The 22,037-nt window shown below is 33.1% G+C and overlaps 1 protein-coding gene across 2 annotated transcripts in view; it reads right to left on the bottom strand.

Moving 5' to 3' along the window:
- The window catches only part of LRRC7 (leucine rich repeat containing 7), a 454,713-nt gene that overhangs the window by 269,264 nt on the left and 163,412 nt on the right, over positions 1–22,037 (bottom strand). For both annotated transcript variants that reach the window (XM_049617014.1, XM_049617013.1), the window contains exons 5-6: positions 18,332–18,421; positions 12,509–12,565 (exon numbers count right to left, since the gene is read on the bottom strand). In XM_049617014.1, the coding sequence (XP_049472971.1) occupies positions 12,509–12,565; positions 18,332–18,421 (147 nt within the window). The remainder of the gene's footprint in view (positions 1–12,508; positions 12,566–18,331; positions 18,422–22,037) is intronic.

Below are 22,037 nucleotides of genomic sequence, written 5' to 3' on the forward strand. Positions count from 1 at the left end.
AAATATTCTTATAAGGAAATATAATGCAATATATAGTGCATATAATATATAAACAAAGAATATGTACATAGTTGATATTTATTTTTTCAATTGAAACAATTAACGTATTAAATTAACTAATCCAAGAAAGTAAAGTCCATGTATAACTAATAGTGTCAGTTTAAGACATGCCTTTATATTGTCAACATTTAAAAAAAAAATTAAAGACAGCAATACTAATTTGACATCTGTAATGCACTCTATTTCAGGCTAAGATTAAATGGAATGACCAAAAAGTATGCAATTATAATAAGAAAAAAAGAAAAACAATGTGCATTATGCTTGAGTTAAGTTTTAAATAGTCAAGAACCAGCTGCAGTGGACAGATTATTTAATGAGAAAATATCAAGACTTTAACTTTCTATTCATTTCTGATCCTTACAATCAATCAGATATCCACCAGGTACCCACCATGTGCCAGGCATTGTTCTAGGCACTGAAGCCCTTCTTTCTATACCGCACTGCCTGCCTTTATGCAGCAAACGCTCATTGAAAACTTTTCTTATGCCCCACATTGTTGTGAATATAAAGACAACAAATAAGACATAGTCCTTCTCATTAAAAATTTACAGTCTTGGGACATACTCTTAGACAACAAATCCAATATAATGTGATAAAGGCTAACAGAGAGGAATGTACACAATGCTACGGTAGCAAAGAGTAAGGAATAATTACTTGTGCCTTAAGTGTCTAGAGACACTTTTATAGAGAAAGTGATATAGGATTATATTTTAAAGATTAATTTTGATTGTATAGCAAAAAAGAGAGAAGAACAAATAGACATTCTTCCCTGACTGTTTCATATCCTCAATTACCTCCATTGTATAACTGAGATTCGATAGTCCCTGATCCCAGGCACTCTCCTGTACACAGCCTGAGCTCCCTCCACTGGGAATGCCTGGCAAAACCAAGCCAGCTGTTTTCTGCTGGACCTACAGCAAAGTATCTGACTTTCTGAAGAAGAGGTCTCAACTTTGCTGAATGGATTCCCTTTAAATATATAACCTTAAATTTCAACTGGACAGTCAGCACTACCAGATGATACTATGACAGCACCCTTGTATATTCACTTCCCCTTCTATAAGACAACTTACTCTTTCACACTTTCTCACATCTCCAATCCAACATTTCTTATTTACTCTCAGTCAATGATTTTTCTTCATACTTCATAGAGAAAACCAAAGCAATTAATTGAGAATGTTCTTATTTTTCCACCCCCAAGCCAGCAATCTATGTTTATATCCATTTTCTTTAAGACCCTTATGTTTCCATGTTAGAAGAATTTTTTGCTTCTATAGCCACTTCTCTCACTTGTGCTTTGCACCCCATTCTCTCACCACCTCAAGCATCTGGTCTTATAATTATTTCTCTTCTTCCTGCATTTTTATTTTCTCTGTTTCTACTAGATCATTCCCATCAGCTTGCAAATATGTTTTGAAATTATCCATTGTAAAGATCATTTCCCGGACACCATATCTCCATCCAGTTTCTGCTGGCTTTTCATTCTTCCATTCTGCAACTAAATTTCTTGAAAGAATTGTCTGAACTTGCATCTCCTTTTCCTAATTCCTATTCTCTCCTCAACCACTCCAACGAGGCTGCACATAATGCATTACTGAAATAGCTCTTATTAATGAACTATTTCTTGCTAATGCCAATGCTCAGTTTTCTATTCCAATTTTACTTGACTTCTAAGTGGAATTGATACAACTGACTCCTTTCTTCCTCTTTTTTTCTAGACTTCTGTGGTACTTCTCGCATTTGGTTTCCTTCTTAACTCTTTGGTTGCTCACTCTGGTTCTTTCATAGAGTCACCTTCCATACTTAATCTGTAAATGTTAAAGTGTTCCAGGTTCAATTCTGTGTTCTTGTCTCTTTTCCATATTCTCTCCCTTGATTACTTCAACCAGTGTCTGAATTCTAAATATCATCATTCAGTGAAGACTCTTAAAAATTTATCTCTATCTTCCTGAGCATATGAGTTATGTACACTTGACTGTCTAATAGGGATCTCAAACTTTCCACTGCCAGTGTCAAATCTCTGATTATTTTCATCTACTCCTCTTCAAATTTTCTCAATGTGAGAAAATTTTGCCACTTTCCATCTTGCTAGTCAAACCCAATTTTGGAGAAAGTATTTGATTCCTATCTTTGGCTGTCATCACGAATTCTTTCCATCCACAAGCCTCTTCCTCCAAATGGATCCTAAATCTGACCACTCAACATTTACAAAAATACAATCCTAGACAAAGCCATCATCATTTCTTGTCATTACTATTGCAATCATCTCCTAAGTAGTGTTCTTTCATTTTGTCCACATAAAACCCCTTCTCTGTAGAAGTGCCATACTGATCTTTGTAAAGCTTCAATCAAATCATATGTCTTCTTTGCTCAAATCCTCAAATGTCTTTCAATTACAATCAGAATATAATCCTAATTTTCAATCATGGCCTACAAGGCACTTCATAATTTTACCCCACCTGATCTCTAATCACATCTCATACTCCTTCACTCTATGCTCACTAAGATCCAGCTACACTGGACTTTTTATTCCTGAGATACTGGGCTTACCCCCATCACAAGTGCTTTTACATCTAATGGTTTTTGTTGTTGTTGTTTTTGATTTTCTTCTAGAATTTCAAATCATTTTCAATATTCAAATCTAAATGCAAATGCCACCTTTTTACAAAGGTCTCCCTGACCATCCTCCTCCATAAACAAACAAAATAAAACCAAACAAAAAACTCCAAAAGCAGCAACCCACCAATTAAATATAAAAAACAAAAAAACCCAAACACTTTCTATAATATCATCCCATTTTCTTTAAAGCAATTTCTTATTTATTTGTGTTTATTGTCTGTCTCCCTCCATCAGACTTGAAAGTCATTGAAGAAGCGAGAATCTACCGTTCATTGTCTCTATTACTCATTGTCATATCCTCTAGCACCTGGATTGGGTCTGACACATGTAACATTAAATAATTAAATAACTTTTAATTAAACTTTTAATAACTTTTTAATTAAATAACTTTAAATAATTAAAATTATTTTTAAACTGACTTGTTTATTATATGAAGTGAGAACGTATCAGTAAATGTGCAGAGACACAAACCTGTAAGTCATGTTTAGAGAATTCAGTGAGAGGTGGTTGGAGGGAAGGTAGGAGTCAGACTGTGAAGGGCCTTGAACGCTATATTTAGTAGTTTGCATGTTACTGTACAAGCTATGGAAAACCAAAGTTTTTAAATTATATATTCTCTCTTAAATAGTGCCTTCAGGTATGAAATCTTTCTTTTATAAAAATTAGGTATGTACTTCAAAATGTATATCCATTTAGTTGGATGTAATAATTAAAGAGATACTCTTTATAATTCTATTTAGCATAAGAAATGCTTTTTCTTTTGCTTCTGGAAATTTCATGAAACATTTCATCAAAATAAACTTTTTACTTTTAGAAATTTGTTTAATTTAGAAATGCTTCAATATAATCAGAAGAATCAATAGCCTTCATAGCATTTTAATGTAATTAAAACACAAAAGTAATTCACTTATCTAAATTGCCACTGAATATTTCTTAGTAGAAAATGTATTATTCTTACCTTTTAATTCATGTAGCATAATATTTTCTATCCCATGTTTTTAGAGCAAATATAAATCTGAATAGTTAATGCTTGATGAGTCATATCATTTCAATCTGATTTATTTTATTTCAATTCTTACTTATAAAATTAGAGTTTACTTTATATCTAGAAAAGATTGATATTATATGCTAAATGTTAACATAGGTCTTTTTAACATATTGAATAAAGTTTAAATATAAAGGATAAATGGATGGAAAGACAATGCAGTTAGGAATAGGTTTGGGATCTTTTTGAGGATAAATAATATAAAACTAAACATAATGGAATATGAAATTTGGGAAGGAAGAAATAATAACTTTTAAAAGCCATGAAAGGACACCAAAAATCTCACACTACTATAATGAAACAAAATATACATTCAAGGAAAGTAATGTCATGAAGTTATTGACTTTTTACTTTTAAAATTGCTATGGCACTATCTGTCATAGAAACTGGAAAACATAGCAACTTAGAAAGATTCCTCTTGTTCAGCAGAAAATCAAGCTTTTTTAGGATGTATTTTGCATATTAAAACACCTGAATTAACCCTGATTTGAGTAGAAAGGAGAGTGGAAACATAAAGAAAGCAAAAATATCTATAGAATTAGATACATTTCATCTGTTTTATTGGTCTTATTGAACCAACTATAGTTTGTTATTTATTCATATACTAGTCCTTTTTAAAAGTAAAAATCAAAAGATGGATGGCAGGGAAAACTTTTTAAATGCTGGAGAAAAACGTATCTCTTGAAGTTCAGTTTTCCTGCACTTACTAGAAGTTAAGTGAATTTATAGAATACTGTAAAAGGGCCCTAATGAAAATCAATTCACCAAATCTCTTCTGTGCCCACTGTTGCTGAGACTATGTACCATTACAAAATTTGTAATTGGGAAGGAAAAGCATACTGCTTGGCATTGCTTAGTTGATAGCTGGACTATGGAGCTGAAGCTTATTATAAGGTTTTTGAGTCAAACTATAATTAGAGCAAAATTCCTGTGAAAACTGCCTTGAAAAATATCTAGGAGATTTCCTAAGCTACTACACTGAATGCAGAATCTATGGTTAATTTCACAGTGTAAGCAATGGGAAAATTAAGGGATGTTTGTTGTTTTTAGGACAGAAACAGGGAAGTTACCAAGAAATGCTTGTAAATACAAAGGTACATCGTATATTAGATGTAGCAGAGAGATCCTGTGGGATATAATGTTGAGAGGTAATGGTACTAGAAATGGTGACTCCAAACTATGAAGGATCTTGGCAGATTTGTCTTCTCAGATCTGTGAGCAGTCATTGTGAGCTTCTAATTTTTTTTAATGTTTATTTTTGAGAGAGAGACAGAGGATGAGCCAGGGAGAGCAGAGAGAGAGGGAGACTCAGAATCCAAAGTAGGCTCCAGGCTCTGAGCTGTCAGCACAGAGCCCAACGTGGGGCTCAAACTCATGAACCATGAGGTCACGACCTGAGCTGAAGTCGGAGGCTTAACCAACTGAGCCACTCAGCCGCCTCATGAGATTTTTAAATGGACATGTGTCATGGTGTGCTTTAGTAAGGAAGCTGTGACAATGACAGAAGATGAATTCCAATGGGGGGAGAGAAGAGGAAGAAGGAGTTACTGGACGTTAAGGCAAGTCATGTTAAGGACCTCAAGTCAGACAGTGACAGAAGGAAGGGAAGAGTGCTTGCATGTGACACAAGTTGATGGCCAGGAGATTTGGGGGCAGTAGGACAGGAAAAGAGGATTGAAATTTCTAATTTCTGTAATAGGCGGATGGTACTGTCATTAGGTAATATATAATTAGAAACCTGGGATTTCTGTTTTGTTTTGGTTGATTTGGTTTTGTTTTGCTACGGAGTGATGGTTGGAAGAGAGAGATAAAGATGATTTCAGTTTTGATACTGGTGAATATTCCATTTGAGATCTGGCTATTAGAATATAGAAATGGAATTCAGGTACACGTTTGCAATTCACAACCACGGAAGTAATATCTGAGAACATAAGAATAGATCTGTTAACTAGGTCTTTTCTGTCTTTGTTTTGGCCCAAGACTCTGAGACCAAGATCAATATTTGGTCTATGATGTTCAGAAAATATCTTTAGCAAAGATACTACATTCATTCATAAAAGAGAGCAATCATTCACACTAAATAACTTGAATTTGCAAATATGCAGGGAATGGATTTATAAAAGTACAGGAAGTCATAAATGGTGGATATGTTTCTTATGGTGCTTGTTGAGAGCTTTTATTTTTTAACATGTCTTTTAAAATTTGAGTTCAATCTACAGTTTATCATTTATAAAGTTTATTTATTTATTTTGAGAAAGACAGAATGTGTGAGCAGGGGAAGGGCAAAGACAGAGACAGAGAGAATCCCAAGCAGGCTCTGCATGGCCAGCGCAGAGCCTGATGTGGAGCTTGAACTCATGAACTGTGAGATCATGACCTGAACTGAAATTGACAGTAGGATGCTTAACTGACTGAGCCATCCAGGAGCTCCTCAATTTACCCAATTTTAAAGATTTGCCAATCTTAAAATGGAAAAAAAAACAGCCTTTAAGAATTGATAAGTAATTAAAGTTTTTATATACTTTTATTAAAGGGAGACAATCATTTATATTAGTTCTCATTACAACACTGCTTAAAAAATAAGAAGGGCATATTAGCATTGCACATTATTTTTAAGACTTTGTTGTAAAGTAAATAATAAAAAAACACCATTCCCTTTCTAATAAAGAGATTTTTATGAGATAAAATGAAAAACATGATTCATGCGATTTTTAAACATACACTCGAGTTTTCTAAGTGCCAGAATTTAACAACTTTTGTTTAAATACTTCTCTAGTTTTAGACGATCACAAGATTCATCAACTCTTATCTAAAACGTATTTTCCAGTTTAATGGAAGTAATGACCACTGAGTATTCTTTAAAAATGATGACACTGAAGTTCAGAGAAGTTAAGTAAACCAATAACCAAGCAGCAAGGGCTTGAACACCAAATTAGGGTTGTCTAACAGCAAAGTATAAACTCATTCAAGTACATCACGACACTTCTCAGGTGAAATAGAACTAAATACACGCTAATTGTTCTGTGAGAGACTAAGCCTTAAGCTCTTATGAAACTGAAGCCATAGCGCTTTCAACCTCACTAGTACATAAGGCAGTTTTCATCTTTTGGAAAATTTACTCATAAGGGATCAGAGTGGCTATTAATTGAAATTCTCTGAAAAAAATGATTTGGTTCCACAGTTTTACTTGGCTTTTGTGCCCTCTCCTAATCTCTTGACTGGACTTGACATAACCTTATTAACCATAATATTCTAAGTCTTAATTTTATGTTAAAAACATAAAGCTGGAAAGAAGTACAATTAGTTCAGGAGTCAAGAGAGCTCACAGCTTTTCCTTTGGTTAATCTTTGGAAGGTATATGTTTGATATGTTAGAAGGGACTCTAATAATCACATTATTATAATGCATTATTATTTATAGCATGCTTTTAAATATAGGATGCCATAAATATCATTTATTTCATTTTATTTTAAAATATAAGACCAGATGAGCAGAGGTAAAGAAAATACCTAGTTCTAAGTGCAACTCTCTGAAACCAGAGGTCACTAATATGATTAGTTGGTTAGTTAACATATCAATCATACTGTTGCTTTCAATAAAGATAACCCAGGATGGGATGGTACAACGTGTTTAACAAAACATTATGCCTTCTAAATTGATATACCTTGGTAAAAGCATAAGGTAATATGATTATAAAAACACGTTGTATCCAATTATGTATTATAGTCACAAAAACAGAGTTAATAGAAACATCAAAAAGCTATTCTTGTAAGCTGTGCCTGACAATGGAATTTTTTTGTTACAATAGCACTAAGGAACCTATTGATGTATTTCATTGAAGTAACTTGTACAGTAATGCCAAATGAGATAATTCATTAATAGGATCCTGAAATGAGAATAGAAAATGACTTAGTCACACCTGTCCAGTTCAGATTGCATATTATTTTATGACTTTTTCTTCATTATTCTGACTATAACTGGTAGTAAAATAGATAATAAAAGAAGAGAGGTTTTAAAAGAGAACACATGATGAGTACATTATATTTTTGTAAGTCTGCCTATAAAGCAATCTTATTTAAAAAGAAAAATGAACTGACATGAAAACTAAAAACATGTATTTGCAAATGAATAAAAATTTGAGTGATAATTATAGAGTATTTGTTACCATTCAGGTAGGAAAATAATAAGTCATATCTATATCTAGATTAGATATAGATGTATATAGATATAGATAAATATTTCACATAAGTAGAACCTTAATCCCTAAAATATTCATTTTTATAGTTATTTTAGTATGTAAATGAAACTCTCCCCTTATACTCTATATACATACATATTTCAGAAATGAAGCTGATCATTTTCTCCACAATGATACTGTTTCTTTTTTTCAAAGATTTTATACTTTAAAACAGCTTTTAAAATAAAACTTTATATTAAAACAATCATAAAATTAAAAAGTTTCAAAGTGCCTTACAAATAACTGTTCTGAACTACTTGAGAGTAAACTGAAAACCTGGTACCCCATCAATTCCACACTTTAGTGTATATTTCCTACACACAAGAACATTCTCCAACCAAATCAAATACAACCATCCAAATTAGGAAATTTACATTGCTACATTGCAACCATCTAATTCTCAGAGTCCATGCAAGTGTTACCAGGTACCAATAATATTTTTAGAGAAAAAGAATCAATTCAGAATCACTGCTCATAGTTAAAATGTCTCTTTAGTGTTCTTCAATCAGAAATACCCCTCAGTCTTTCTTGACTTTCATAATATAATGTCTATCATTAATAATACATTAATGTAGCTCTGGTTTTAATTTATATTTATAATTCAAGGGATCTTTTTTTCTTAGAGAATGTCCAGATAAGGTATAATGTTTTGGCACCATCTATAAATAGTTATACATGTGTTGTGTGCGGGCCCTTAGGCATTCTCACAAATATGGGGAATTTTTATTTATAAATAACTCACCATTATCACTATTTATATGCTGCTACATTACTTCCATGGAAACAAGTGCTAAATTTCATTTTAAAAAACTGTTCTATCCTTTCATTTTTATCCTGACACATTTCTTGACTAAACGTATGATCTTTTAATGACAGAAGCAAAGAAATAAGTTATAGTATTTTGGGCATTTCTTTAGTTGTCAGATATTAATTTCCTTAACTTGACTTGAAATTATTTACTTCCCTTGTCATGCCTTAGTTATTATATGTAACTTAAAACCACTGAGGGACCATGTGTGTGCATATGTGTGTGTGTGTGTGTTCATGTATGTATTATATTATATGTAGGTTTAAAAATCAAGCCTCAGCTATCAGCTATTGAGAGACTCATCTGGTTATAATATTTGATATTTCATATAATTTTCAATGGGGAAAAGTAATAAGGTGACACAAAATGTCCAGGTCACAGAACAGGTATTTCTAATCGTGACTCAATGTATTAACATTCTTGTTTATTTAGTGAGTGCCAACTATTTGCCAGACACTGTTTTAGGCACTGAAAATACAGCAGTAGAAAGAGAGAAAAAAAGTCTTCTTAACAGAGCTTATGTTCTCCTAAGGAGATCATCTCCAAGTAAACAGAGTCAAAATAATTCAGAGAACCATAAATGGTATGAAGAAAATCAAAAAGAATAGTGAAATGGCACAGAGGCTAAGAAAGGACAATCTTGTGTGATGTAATCAGAGAAAGCCTCTGAGGAGACAACATCTGAAGAAAGATGTGACTCAGAAAGAAGATGTAGCCATGCAAGGTTTTGCGGGGAGAGTTCTAGATAGAGAAATAGCTGGTGCAAAAGCTCCAAAATGAGAGCAAACTCATTTTGTTGTACTTCCCCTCAAAAACATATCATTAAGAAGATACTTCTGCTATGAGGAAAATTGTACCATGAAACTTAAAAGTTTTCTTTTTGGTTATCTACTTTTTTCAGATGTTCAACATCCTCAATTATTACATGTAATCAAGACCTACTATTTCAGGGATTTTTAAGCAAATGTGTATCTGAGGAATTAAATTTTTTTCTCACTTATTCATATTCCTAGAAGAATGATGATAAAGGAACATCATAAGAAAGTTTATAATACTAACTTGTATTCAGTAACAAAGAATTTGTCTTAGAATCTGCATCTATCAAAATGTCTTATGTATCAAACACTAGTTTACTTAAAGGATACACATTTTAATATATATTATATTTTAATTCTTAAACATTTTTACATTTTGCACAGATTGATTTTTAAGACAAAATTAAAAGAAGAGAAAATCGCTGAGCACCCAATAAAGACTTAGCATCTTATTTGTATCCTTGAGCTATCTTTTGTTGGAGTAACTGTTCTAAAACTAAAATTGCTTTTCCTAAAATTACATTTTTTCTTTATTTTCATTGAAAGTACAAAATAAAGGACAGTAGAAAGCTCTCATATATCTCTTAGTTACAGGTCTAGATTGGTGCTCGGAAGGTATTGTATATAATACTTAGTGAAAAAGTTTATTTTTATTCAAGATAAAACTTCATGCAATTCTTATTTTATAGACACCAAAGCTAAACTACAGTTCTCACCACATTCTATGCATGCCCTTGGATCTTCAGATTTATGTCTATAACTTAAAAAATAATACAGTAGACTGGACATAACTTTGAAAATGATTTTTAAATGTAAAAACTATAACAGCTTTACAACATACATGCATAGCGGTCTGCCAAGGAGACTTAGTGTCATTTCTACGCATCTTTACAAGATTTTTTTAATGTCAAACATAGTTAAATCCATGTTATCCTACTAATTTTCATTATGTTTGATAATGGGGCATACTCTCAAAGCTTAAAGAATATCCCTGTACCAATTATGAGCATCATTACTCATTACTCTGAACAGTTAACAGAGCTACATCAGATTTTAATTTGTATTTAAAATGTCTATTTAAAAATATATACTTAAAACCCTGACAATCTGTGTCAGATTTATGTTATATTTCACATCAACACCATTATTTGCAAGCAGAAAGGATTTTCTGGAAAAAGGATTTTCATCCACATACTTAATATTTTCTCCTTGACCTAAATGTAAACATTTACACAAATGGGATAACTGCTCTTTCACTATGGTTTGGTTTCCACTGAGCCATATTTCCACTCTATTTTAAATGTAGACATTTATAGCATTAGGGATGGAGACATTAGGGATGGAAACTTTGGCAATTTGCATTAGCAGATTATTGCTAAACAAGTAACACTCCCAATCACATTCCCATATTCCCATCTCTGTTTATGCCCCCAACCTGGGACATGGTGCCTCCATTAGACCTATGTATAATAATACATTAGCTTAGAGAAAAGCTACTACTCAAAATTGCATATGGTGTCCATCTATAGAGACATTTCCTCCTTTTCATGTTTTCTCCTTGTCTTCCACATATGGAGGAATGAATAGATGTTTTATTTCTATGTTTATATATTTTTAAATGGGATCATATCATTATTGATATGATCTTTTTATTGTTCATATTGATATGAACTTTTTATATTGCATTGACAGAATTTTCATACATAGTGTCATATATAAAATGTACTTGTAGGTATTATATTGATATATTGGTTAAAAAATATCAATGAAATTCAGTCTAGTTAGCTTAGGGAAAGAATTTAAAAAGTAAAAAATAAAATTGAGTTTTGGTCCAGCAGAGGAAAGGTCTCAAAGTCTGACTGATATGTTGGAAAACTAATAATTGTATTCAATATTTTTCTCTAAGACCTCAGGAGGGTAATAATAGCAACACAGTACTTTCTTTTTTTTTTTAATTTTTTTAAAAGTTTATTTATTTTGGGGAGAGAGAGAGACAGAGCATGAATGGGGGAGGGGCAGAGAGAGAGGGAGACACAGAATCTGAAACAAGTTCCAGGTTCTGAGCTGTCAGCGCAGAGCCTGACGTGGGGCTGGAACCCACAAGCCATTAGATCATGACCTGAGCTGAAGTCGGATGCTTAACTGACTGAGCCACTCCGGCGCCCCAACAACAGTACTTTCTATAATTTAATAACAACATATGCAAGCCATATTGATTTATTTGTGTAAAAAATTACCCATTTTAAATAATTTTTGACTTTCAAAAATATTTTTTTTCTGTAAATACAGAATTCTATTATTAGACATAAATATGGCAAGGCAGGACAAAAGAAGCATTTTATTAAACTAAATGCTGTGTAAAATTTAAGGGATTAGTTCTTGCATAAAGATATCCTATGCTTTTATATAAACCAAATTTTGAATAGACTAGCAGAAAGAAAGTTTTTGAAAGAATGTATAAAATTTCTGCCAAACCATTTTAGGATCTTTAGAAAAATTTTAATCATTTTTATGAAATATTTTTGCATATTCTTGATTTAAAAACTGAAAACTATCACCACCCATAAATTAACTTGAAGAATTAAGCAAATGATTAGGTTGAACATTTTGATTGTTTTGAGCTATAAAAATGTCAGTTTCATAAATTGTAATGAAGTAACTTCCTAGTGTGTGTGTTCAGCTATGAGAAGAACCTTAGATAGCTCTTCCCACATTGACTTGCAATCACACAGTTTTATAAAGCAGTATACATTCTTACTTAATGTGAATGTTTTATAGTTTACTGTACTGTTTTAGGCTCTCAGAAGAAACTAGAAAAATAAACTCAATCAAAATGGCTATGCATAGCCAAAATAAAAATAGTCATTTTTTTCCTATTACTGAAAAACCACAATTCAAAATTTAGAAAAGACACAGTCACTTACTTTGGTAGAGTTTTCAAATGATTTTCTCTTAACTCCAAGATTCGCAATTTGACAAGTCTGGAGAAGTGAATAAAAAAATTGCTTCTTAATATTTCTATATAAAATCCTATTCCTCTGATAGAGTCAAGTATCACTGTATTATCCAAACAACTATGTCTGGACATTACACATCATGGTTACAGATTTTAAAGAATTATACAAATCGGTTATAAGTAGAGTTGTATCAACATTGGACAATGACAAATATAATTTTACTAAAAATAAAGATTATTCAAAGATACCACTGGGTCCAAGTAATCTAAACCTCATGTTTTATAAAAATATATTCACTGTTATTTAATTGTATGTCACAGATTACTAAATATCTACTTAATACCAGGTGCTGTATTCACTGGAACATGGTAATACTGTCCCTCAAGAGACTATAAATGAACTTGTATAGCAAATAGCATAGTATAGTGGTTAAAAGTTTGAGTTTTGTGGTCAAATCTGGATGAAATCCAGACTCTTTCATGTTCTGTCACTGTGACATTGGGTGCATTAATCAACCCTTCCTAACTTAAGTTTCCTCATCTATGAATCCTACATTTCATACTTACCTACTTGCTAAGATCTGTAGTGTGAGACACACTATTGTTAAAATGTCTATAACTGAGCTTGCAAATGTACTTAGTTGAAGCTACTTTACAACAAATATTAATTGGATTCTCTGAATTCTTGGTGTTCTGGGAATATTTCACTATTTGAGCTATGTCTCTTACATTTACTGGGCTTTTAGATATTCATCTAGGTCCCTTCCTCTTTTCTTTGGGTTTTGACTCCTATCAAATTCTAATTTAATTTTAATTTTAAAACTCCTCATCACTATATGAAAAAAAGTGATTCAGTTATTCAGAGCATGGGTATATCACTAGTAAGATTTCTTAAACATTTATATGTCTCAAATCTTCTCAATATTTGTACTAGTGTGAAGATATTTTGTGACTTCTTTTGCCTTTTAGGGGCACCAAATCTCAGGCTTTGGAAGGAAATTTTGTAATTCTTTTTTTTTTTTTTTTAGTTTTATTTATTTATTTTGAAAGAGAGAGAGGGCAGGGAAGGGGCAGAGAAAGAGAGGGAGAAAGAGAATCCCAAGCAGCTTTGCACTGTCAGCACAGAGTTTGATTGGGGCTCGAACTCACTAACCATGAGATCATGACCTGAACTGAAATTAAGAGTAGGATGCTTAACCAATGGAGCCACCCAGGCGCTCCAAATTTAGTAATTCTTTTGTTACGCTATCCAGTTGAGGGTTAAACAACTGTTTAGATTACAATAATAAAGTAGAACATATTTTGGCAGACAATTTACACAAAATTAATTCTAATTCTAAGTGGTTTTGGATTTGGTATTATGTTTTCTGTTGGCCCAAATCTTTCCTTCACGTTAGGAGTACTAAAGAGAACTGAGAAAAATTTAACACATAAAAGTATGGTCTAGGGTGATAAATATTCTCTGATTTGATAAATTAAAAAAAGTGTAATTATAGTGCTGGAGTCAGAACCAGAGGGCAGAGATAGTTATATGGACAAATTTTGAAATGTCAATTCATTAAAAACTAGGTAAATGCTCTTTTGAAGATCTGTGAATTTTAAAAACTGTCCAACTATATTGTGTTCGTAGGTGTATGATATCATGATCCGCAAAAGTAATGGAATTTGGGAAATGTTGATTTGCTCTCTGTATATAAACTGAGGCTATTACATGTTAAGGGACTTAAATAACAGTTCTTTAAAAAAATTTTTTTTAACATTTATTCATTTTTGAGGGACAAAGTGTGAGTGGGGGAGGGGCAGAGAGAGGGAGACACAGAATCCAAAGCAGGCTCCAGGCTCTGAGCTATCAGCACAGAGCTCAATGCAGGGCTCAAACCCACCAAACTGTGAGATCGTGACCTGAGCCGAAGTCAGATGCTCAACAGACTGAGCCACTGAGTCGCCCCAACAGTTCTTTTTTTTTTAATGTTTATTTATTTACTTTTTGAGAGAAAGACACACACACACACACACACACACACAGGGGGAGGGATAGAGAGAGGGGGAGACAGAGAATCCCAAGCAGGCTCTGCACTGTCAGCACAGAGTTTAACAAGGGGCTCAAACCCACTAATTGTTAGATCATGACCTGAGCTGAAATCAAGAGTCAGAGGCTTAACTGACTGAGCCACCCAAGTGCCTCTCTACTGAGTTCTTAACACCAACAGATAGGTGTTGAGTTATACTCAATTTATTATTTGAATAATTTCAAAAGTGATCACTTAGAAAAATGCAGTTGATAATAAATGAAAAATGTCTTAAGTTTTAAGATACATCTTTTATATATATAAAAATAGTTCATTGTTGAACACTTGGAAAACATTGAAAAATATGAAAATTAAAATTATCCATAATTTCACTTCCAAGGAACCAGTCTTTTAGCTCACTCATAATTTATATTGAAATTGGTTAAATATAGTTTATATATTTTATTATAATATACTCCTAAATATAACTTATCATAGGAATTAAAAGAACTATTTCCCTAAACCAGATTATCAATTGACATAGTATTGTCATACAGATGTGTCATAATATATTCAATTAATCTCCTAGACAGATGTGTGCCTTCACTTCTTTCATACTGTAAATAATGACAAATATCTTTGCCCATAACTCTCAGTGTGGTATCTGATGTGGATATCATACATTTCTAGAAATAAATTACAAAGGCAGTAGTAGCAAATATTTTCAAATCTTTGAAAACACACTGGTCTGAAATTCATCATCCTTTCTTAATAAAAACCCTCGAGAAAGTCGGGATAGAAGGAACATACTTAAACATCATAAAAGCCCTTTATGAAAAGCCCACAGCTAATATCATCCTCAATGGGGAAAAACTGAGAGCTTTCCCCCTGAGATCAGGAACACGACAGGGATGTCCACTCTCACCGCTGTTGTTTAACATAGTGTTGGAAGTGCTAGCATCAGCAATCAGACAACAAAGGGAAATCAAAGCCATCAAAAATGCAAAGATGAAGTCAAGCTTTCACTTTTTGCAGATGACATGATACTATACATGGAAAATCTGACAGAGTCCACCAAAAGTCTGCTAGAACTGATACATGAATTCAGCAAAGTTGCAGGATACAAAATCAATGTACAGAAATCAGTTGCATTCTTATACACTGATAATGAAGCAACAGAAAGACAAATAAAGAAACTGATCCCATTCACAATTGCACCAAGAAGCATAAAATACCTAGGAATAAATCTAACCAAAGATGTAAAAGATCTGTATGCTGAAAACTATAGAAAGCTTATGAAGGTAATCGAAGAAGATATAAAGAAATGGAAAAACATTCTGTGCTCATGGGTTGGAAGAATAAATATTGTCAAAATGTCAATACTACCCAAAGCTATCTACACATTCAATGCAATCCCAATCAAAATTGCACCAGCATTCTTCTCGAAACTAGAACAAGCAATCCTAAAATTCATATGGAACCACAAAAGGCCCCGAATAGCCAAAGTAATTTTGAAGAAGACCAAAGCAGGAGGCATCACAATCCCAGACTTTAGCTTCTACCACAAAGCTGTAATCATCAAGACAGCATGGTATTGGCACAAAAACAGACACATAGACCAACGGAATAGAATAGAAACCCCAGAACTAGACCCACAAAAGTATGGCCAACTAATCTTTGACAAAGCAGGAAAGAACATCCAATGGAAAAAAGACAGTCTCTTTAACAAATGGTGCTGGGAGAACTGGACAGCAACATGCAGAAGGTTGAAACTAGACCATTTTCTTACACCATTCACAAAAATAAACTCAAAATGGATAAAGGACCTGAATGTGAGACAGGAAACCATCAAAACCCTAGAGGAGAAAGCAGGAAAAGACCTCTCTGACCTCAGCCGTAGCAATTTCTTACTTGACACATCCCCAAAGGCAAGGGAATTAAAAGCAAAAGTGAATTACTGGGACCTTATGAAGATAAAAAGCTTCTGCACAGCAAAGAAAACAATCAGCAAAACAAAAAGGCAACCAACAGAATGGGAAAAGATATTTGCAAATGACATAGCAGACAAAGGGCTAGTATCCAAAATCCATAAAGAGCTCACCAAACTCCACACCCGAAAAACAAATAACCCAGTGAAGAAATGGGCAGAAAACATGAATAGACACTTCTCTAAAGAAGATATCTGGATGGCCAACAGGCGCATGAAAAGATGCTCAACGTTGCTCCTCATCAGGGAAATAAAAATCAAAACCACACTCAGATATCACCTCATGCCAATCAGAGTGGCCAAAATGAACAAATCAGGAGACTATAGATGCTGGAGAGGATGTGGAGAAACGGGAACCCTCTTGCACTGTTGGTGGGAATGCAAATTGGTGCAGCCACTCTGGAAAACAGTGTGGAGGTTCCTCAAAAAATTAAAAATAGACCTACCCTATGACCCAGCAGTAGTACTGCTAGGAATTTACCCAAGGGATACAGGAGTACTGATGCATAGGGGCACTTGTACCCCAGTGTTTATAGCAGCACTCTCAACAATAGACAAATTGTGGAAAAAGCCTAAATGTCCATCAACTGATGAATGGATAAAGAAATTGTGGTTTATATACGCAATGGAGTACTACGTGGCAATGAGAAAGAATGAAATACGGCCCTTTGTAGCAACGTGGATGGAACTGGAGAGTGTGATGCTAAGTGAAATAAGCCATACAGAGAAAGACAGATACCATATGTTTTCACTCTTATGTGGATCCTGAGAAACTTAACAGAAACCCATGGGGGAGGGGAAGAAAAAAAAAAAGAGGTTAGAGTGGGAGAGAGCCAAAGCATAAGAGACTCTTAAAAACTGAGAACAAACTGAGGGTTGATGGGGGGTGGGAAAGAGGGGAGGGTAGGTGTTGGGCATTGAAGAAGGCATATTTTGGGATGAGCACTGGGTGTTGTATGGAAACCAATTTGACAATAAATTTCATATATTAAAAAATAAATTAATAAATACATAAATAAAAATAAAAAAATAAATAAAACACACTGGTCTGCATGAAGGTCATAACATTCTGCAATTCTATCAGCGGTATGTGAACTGATCTTTTCCTTAAACTCTATAAACAGTTTTTATATGACAGAATACAAAGCTCTTTATTCTCATTTTAATTTGTATTGTTTTTATTGTTTGTGAGGATAAACACTCCATGTGTTCACTGGCAATTTGTACATTTAATTATAAATGGCTCATTCTGTCAATTACCCATTTTTTTCCCCCTAATGAGCTCTTTGTCTTCATACGCATTTGTAAAATTCTTTATATGTTAATGATATAATTTGCTTTCCATATATAGTACAATGTTTTCTCAGTTTATTGTTTTACCTTAATTTTAAAATACTTTCTGATATTATTTTATTTTAAATGTATTTATGTAGTCAAACCTATATATCCATCTATTATTTTTTCCTTTGTTTCTAAACTGTAGAGGTATTTCTCAGTCCAAGAGCCATAAATATTCATGTTTGTTTTTTGCCAGATAAGCTCTCATTGTATTTTTTTATATTTAACTCTTTAACTTCCCCAGAATTTATTTGATTTTTAATGATATGTAGAAACTTAATTTTACTTAATTTTGTACAAAATATTTCATTACTAACTTTGTCTCACTTAATGAATAATAATGAATACTATGTTTAATCACAATTGTCACTTTTGAAGCCTCACCTACCGGTGCTGGTAACATACTTACTTACCTATGGTGAAATAAAATTTCATCATTTAAATTTCTTATTCTTACCTTCCAAAATTGGCTGGAAGAAATTCAAGAAAGGCGTCATTCAGGTAGAGCTGGGTCAGATTTAGAAGCTGCGTGAAGCCATCAGGGAGTCTAGAAAGGAGTTAAAGGTTTAGTCACTGCATGGATGTTGCCATAGAAACAGAACAAAAATATATATCTCTAAGGAGAGAAAATAGATGCGTAATACATTTTTCAACTCTCCTTTGGTATCATAGTAATGGAAGAATTTATTGAGCATGTTGTTACAGCTTGAAAATTTTGCTTGTTATTAAAATAAATGGCATTCACCCACCTCTATGCTGCCCTCCTATGCTGAGATTTATGTCACCATATATCGTCTCTTCCTGTTGCCCTAACCTCATGCACACCAGTGAGATATTTTTTATAGAAATTTCAAGTTGTATGCCATGTTTTGCAATTTTAAATTTAATATTCTTTCTTAACAGAATATTCACATTTATAATCAGGCAAGGGTATCTCCTTACTCTTTCACTAAATCATTAACATGTGTGTCTACCTTATCGCAATGGTGACCAAAGTTGGCCAAAAGGACAGAAGAAGCATTCTTTCCCCCTAACTGATAATGTATGTGAATTTGTAATTTAAATTTGTGCAATTAATTCTTAACAAAAATGACCAAGAAGATTGAAACTATAAATATACAGAATCCTAAAAACTTTAAGAAGCATTAAAAAGGTTGAAGATATATCCTTTGTGAAAATTTACCATTTGGATGAAATAATCATTTGCAAAATTTAAATATTTTTCACCAGAAAGACTTAATTCAAGGATTTTCCTGGAGACTTTTTCTTAGCAGATGATTTAATTTTTTCCTATGATTAAATTTCTATTTAAAGATCTTTAATGACTTCATCAATGGTCTAGATAAGACTATGCTCTTTAATAAAATACTTCTCAATAGTGTTCACATTTGCCTTTCCCTCAAATTACAGCCTATCTCCCTCCTTGCATTTACTGACAAAATTATTTAAAGACCTGCCTATACTCACTGCTTGTTATTGCTCCACAAGCCATGGTTTTCTGGCATCTACCCCAACTCCATTTCTGCAACTGCATTTGCCAAAGCCTCCAATGACCTCTAAGTCTCAAGTCCATTAACTTCATTTCATTTTGTATCTAGCACTGCCTAGCAACAGTTGTCATTGATTGTTCTCTCCTTCTTGGCTTCTAGTACACCCTTTTCCTATTTCCCCTCCTCCTCTTTCTGGGATACTCTGGGTTTCATTCCATGGTTTCTCTTCCTCTGGCCAATCTTTTGTTATGAAAAGTTATGTATCCAGAGGAATGTACAATGATAAAGATGACAATCATGGATTGTCTTTATCCTTAATCCAAACTGATAGAACTTTTATCCAAGTGCTTCAATTAAATCTAACATTTTACACTAAGTTAGGGAGCTCACAATAATGAAATGCTTTTACTATCTAAAAGTAACTGATGATTTTCCACATTTGACTGATACAATGAATTCAAAGAAGAATGTCTGGGGCACCTGGGTGGCTCAGTCAGTTAAGCATGTGACTTCAGCTCAAGTCATGATCTCGCGCTCTGTGAGTTTAAGTCCCACGTAGGGCTCTGTGCTGACAGTTCAGATCCTGCAGCCTGCTTTGGATTCTGTGTCTCCCTCTCTCTCTGCCCCTCTCTCACTCACACTCTGTCTCTCAAAAATGAGTAAATGTTAGGGGCGCCTGGGTGGCTCAGTCGGTTGGGCCTCCGACTTCGGCTCAGGTCATGATCTCCCAGTCTGTGAGTTTGAGCCCCGTATCAGGCTCTGTGCTGATAGTTCAGAGCCTGGAGCCTGTTTCGGATTCTGTGCCTCCCTCTCTCTCTGACCCTCCCCCATTCATGCTCTGTCTCTCTCTGTCTCAAAAATAAATAAACGTAAAAAAATGAATAAATTTTCAAAAAAAAATTTAATAAAAAATTAAAAAACAAAGAAATGTTTTATATATATTGGCAAATAATTCTTTAGTAAAGAAGCACATTCGTTTTATTAATCACTTAAATTAAAAGTGACATATTCAAACTACAAAAAAAAAGTTTAATACAGCAAACACCCATATAATTTAGTGGTTGAGCACATGGGCATTGATATGTCAAAAGACCTAGGTTTGAATCATAGTTCTTTTAGTTGTTACCTCTGTGACCTTGTAAATCTTTGTAAGATTCAATTTCCTTATTTGTAAAATGATGATGCTACTATCCACTTCCAGAGTTGCTCTAGTGATTAAATGATTATCTGCCCCATAGTAAGAACTCACTAAATGAGATCAATTACATTACTTGTCCTTGGTATTACTTTTATTCTGATCTTTCAATATTAACTACAGTACTAATTTAAATACTTTTATTAATGTTATCTTTATTGTTAGAATAGGCAAAGTAAGATTGGCCACCAACCTCCTTATTCCAATACTTTTTTCTAATTACATTTACTTTAGAAGTTAAATGAAAACCTATTTGACCCCTGATAGAATAGTTCAATCAAATTACATTACAGGTTTTATAAACTGTGATTAAGAAGTCAATGTAAAATCTTCTCTAACTGAAAAGATACTTTACATCTAAATATTTTATTTTATACATTGTAAAATTATAAAATTAATATTACTATTTTACAGTATAATTTGGAATATAAAGGGAAAAGAAAAAATTGCACATAAATCCACTTTCTTAACACAGCCATAATTACCATTTTAGGTATTCCTTTTTAAAAATTTTTATTATTTTTTAGTGTTTACTTGTTTTCGAGATGGAAGAGGGGGAGAGAGGGAGAATCGGAAGCAGACTTCAGGCTCTGAGCTATCAGCAAAGGGCCCAACGCAGGACTCAAACTCACAAACTGTGAGATCATGGCCTAAGCCAAAGTCAGACGCTTAACTGACTGAGCCACCCAGGTGGCCCCATTTTAGGTATTTCTAATCTATTTTCCAATTAAATGTTTTAACATCACTGAAAAATAGGATCATGATTTCTCCCTTTACTTTGTAAATATCTTTCAATTTTGCTATATAATCAGAATCACTACATAATCTATCTTTCAAACTAGGACATTTTTGAGAATTAAAAATGAGCTATTATTAATCATGTCACATCAAGTGGTATAAACTAGGATGATTTGAGCAAACAGAGACATATGGTTACCCTATATATAACCTTTGTATCCATCCAGTAGATGTACCATAATTTATTAGCAATGTCCTTATTGTTATGCATTAAAATGTGTCAAAATTTTCAAAATGTAGCTTTTAATTTAAACCAAAATCAAATGTTTCTTCACAATTGGTGAAATACAGCAAAAGAATCCCAAGCATCTAAATACTATCTTAATGTGTTTCTATCTGTAAAAGGGTATACAGATAATGTTTACCTATTTCATAAGGTTACTGAAAAGATGAAAATGAAATAATGTATCTAAAAGTATGAGACATGATAGACTCTCAATAAATGTTGGTCCATGCTTTTCTCATTAAGTAGTTTTTGTTTTCAATTTTCTCATGGTAATTTTCACCAATGACTTGGTTAAGGCATTCAGACTATACTATAAAGTTCACATCTAAAACTAAAACTAAAACTAAGATAATAATACTGAAAACTGTAACTTTTATATTCCAGGGTCTTTATGACTTACTGCTTCACAGAAATCTCGAGTCAAAGAAAATGAACAGAAAAGCAAGAGAGAAAA

This window comes from Panthera uncia, assembly GCF_023721935.1.
Source record: "Panthera uncia isolate 11264 chromosome C1 unlocalized genomic scaffold, Puncia_PCG_1.0 HiC_scaffold_4, whole genome shotgun sequence".
Classification (NCBI taxonomy): Eukaryota; Metazoa; Chordata; class Mammalia; order Carnivora; family Felidae; genus Panthera; species Panthera uncia.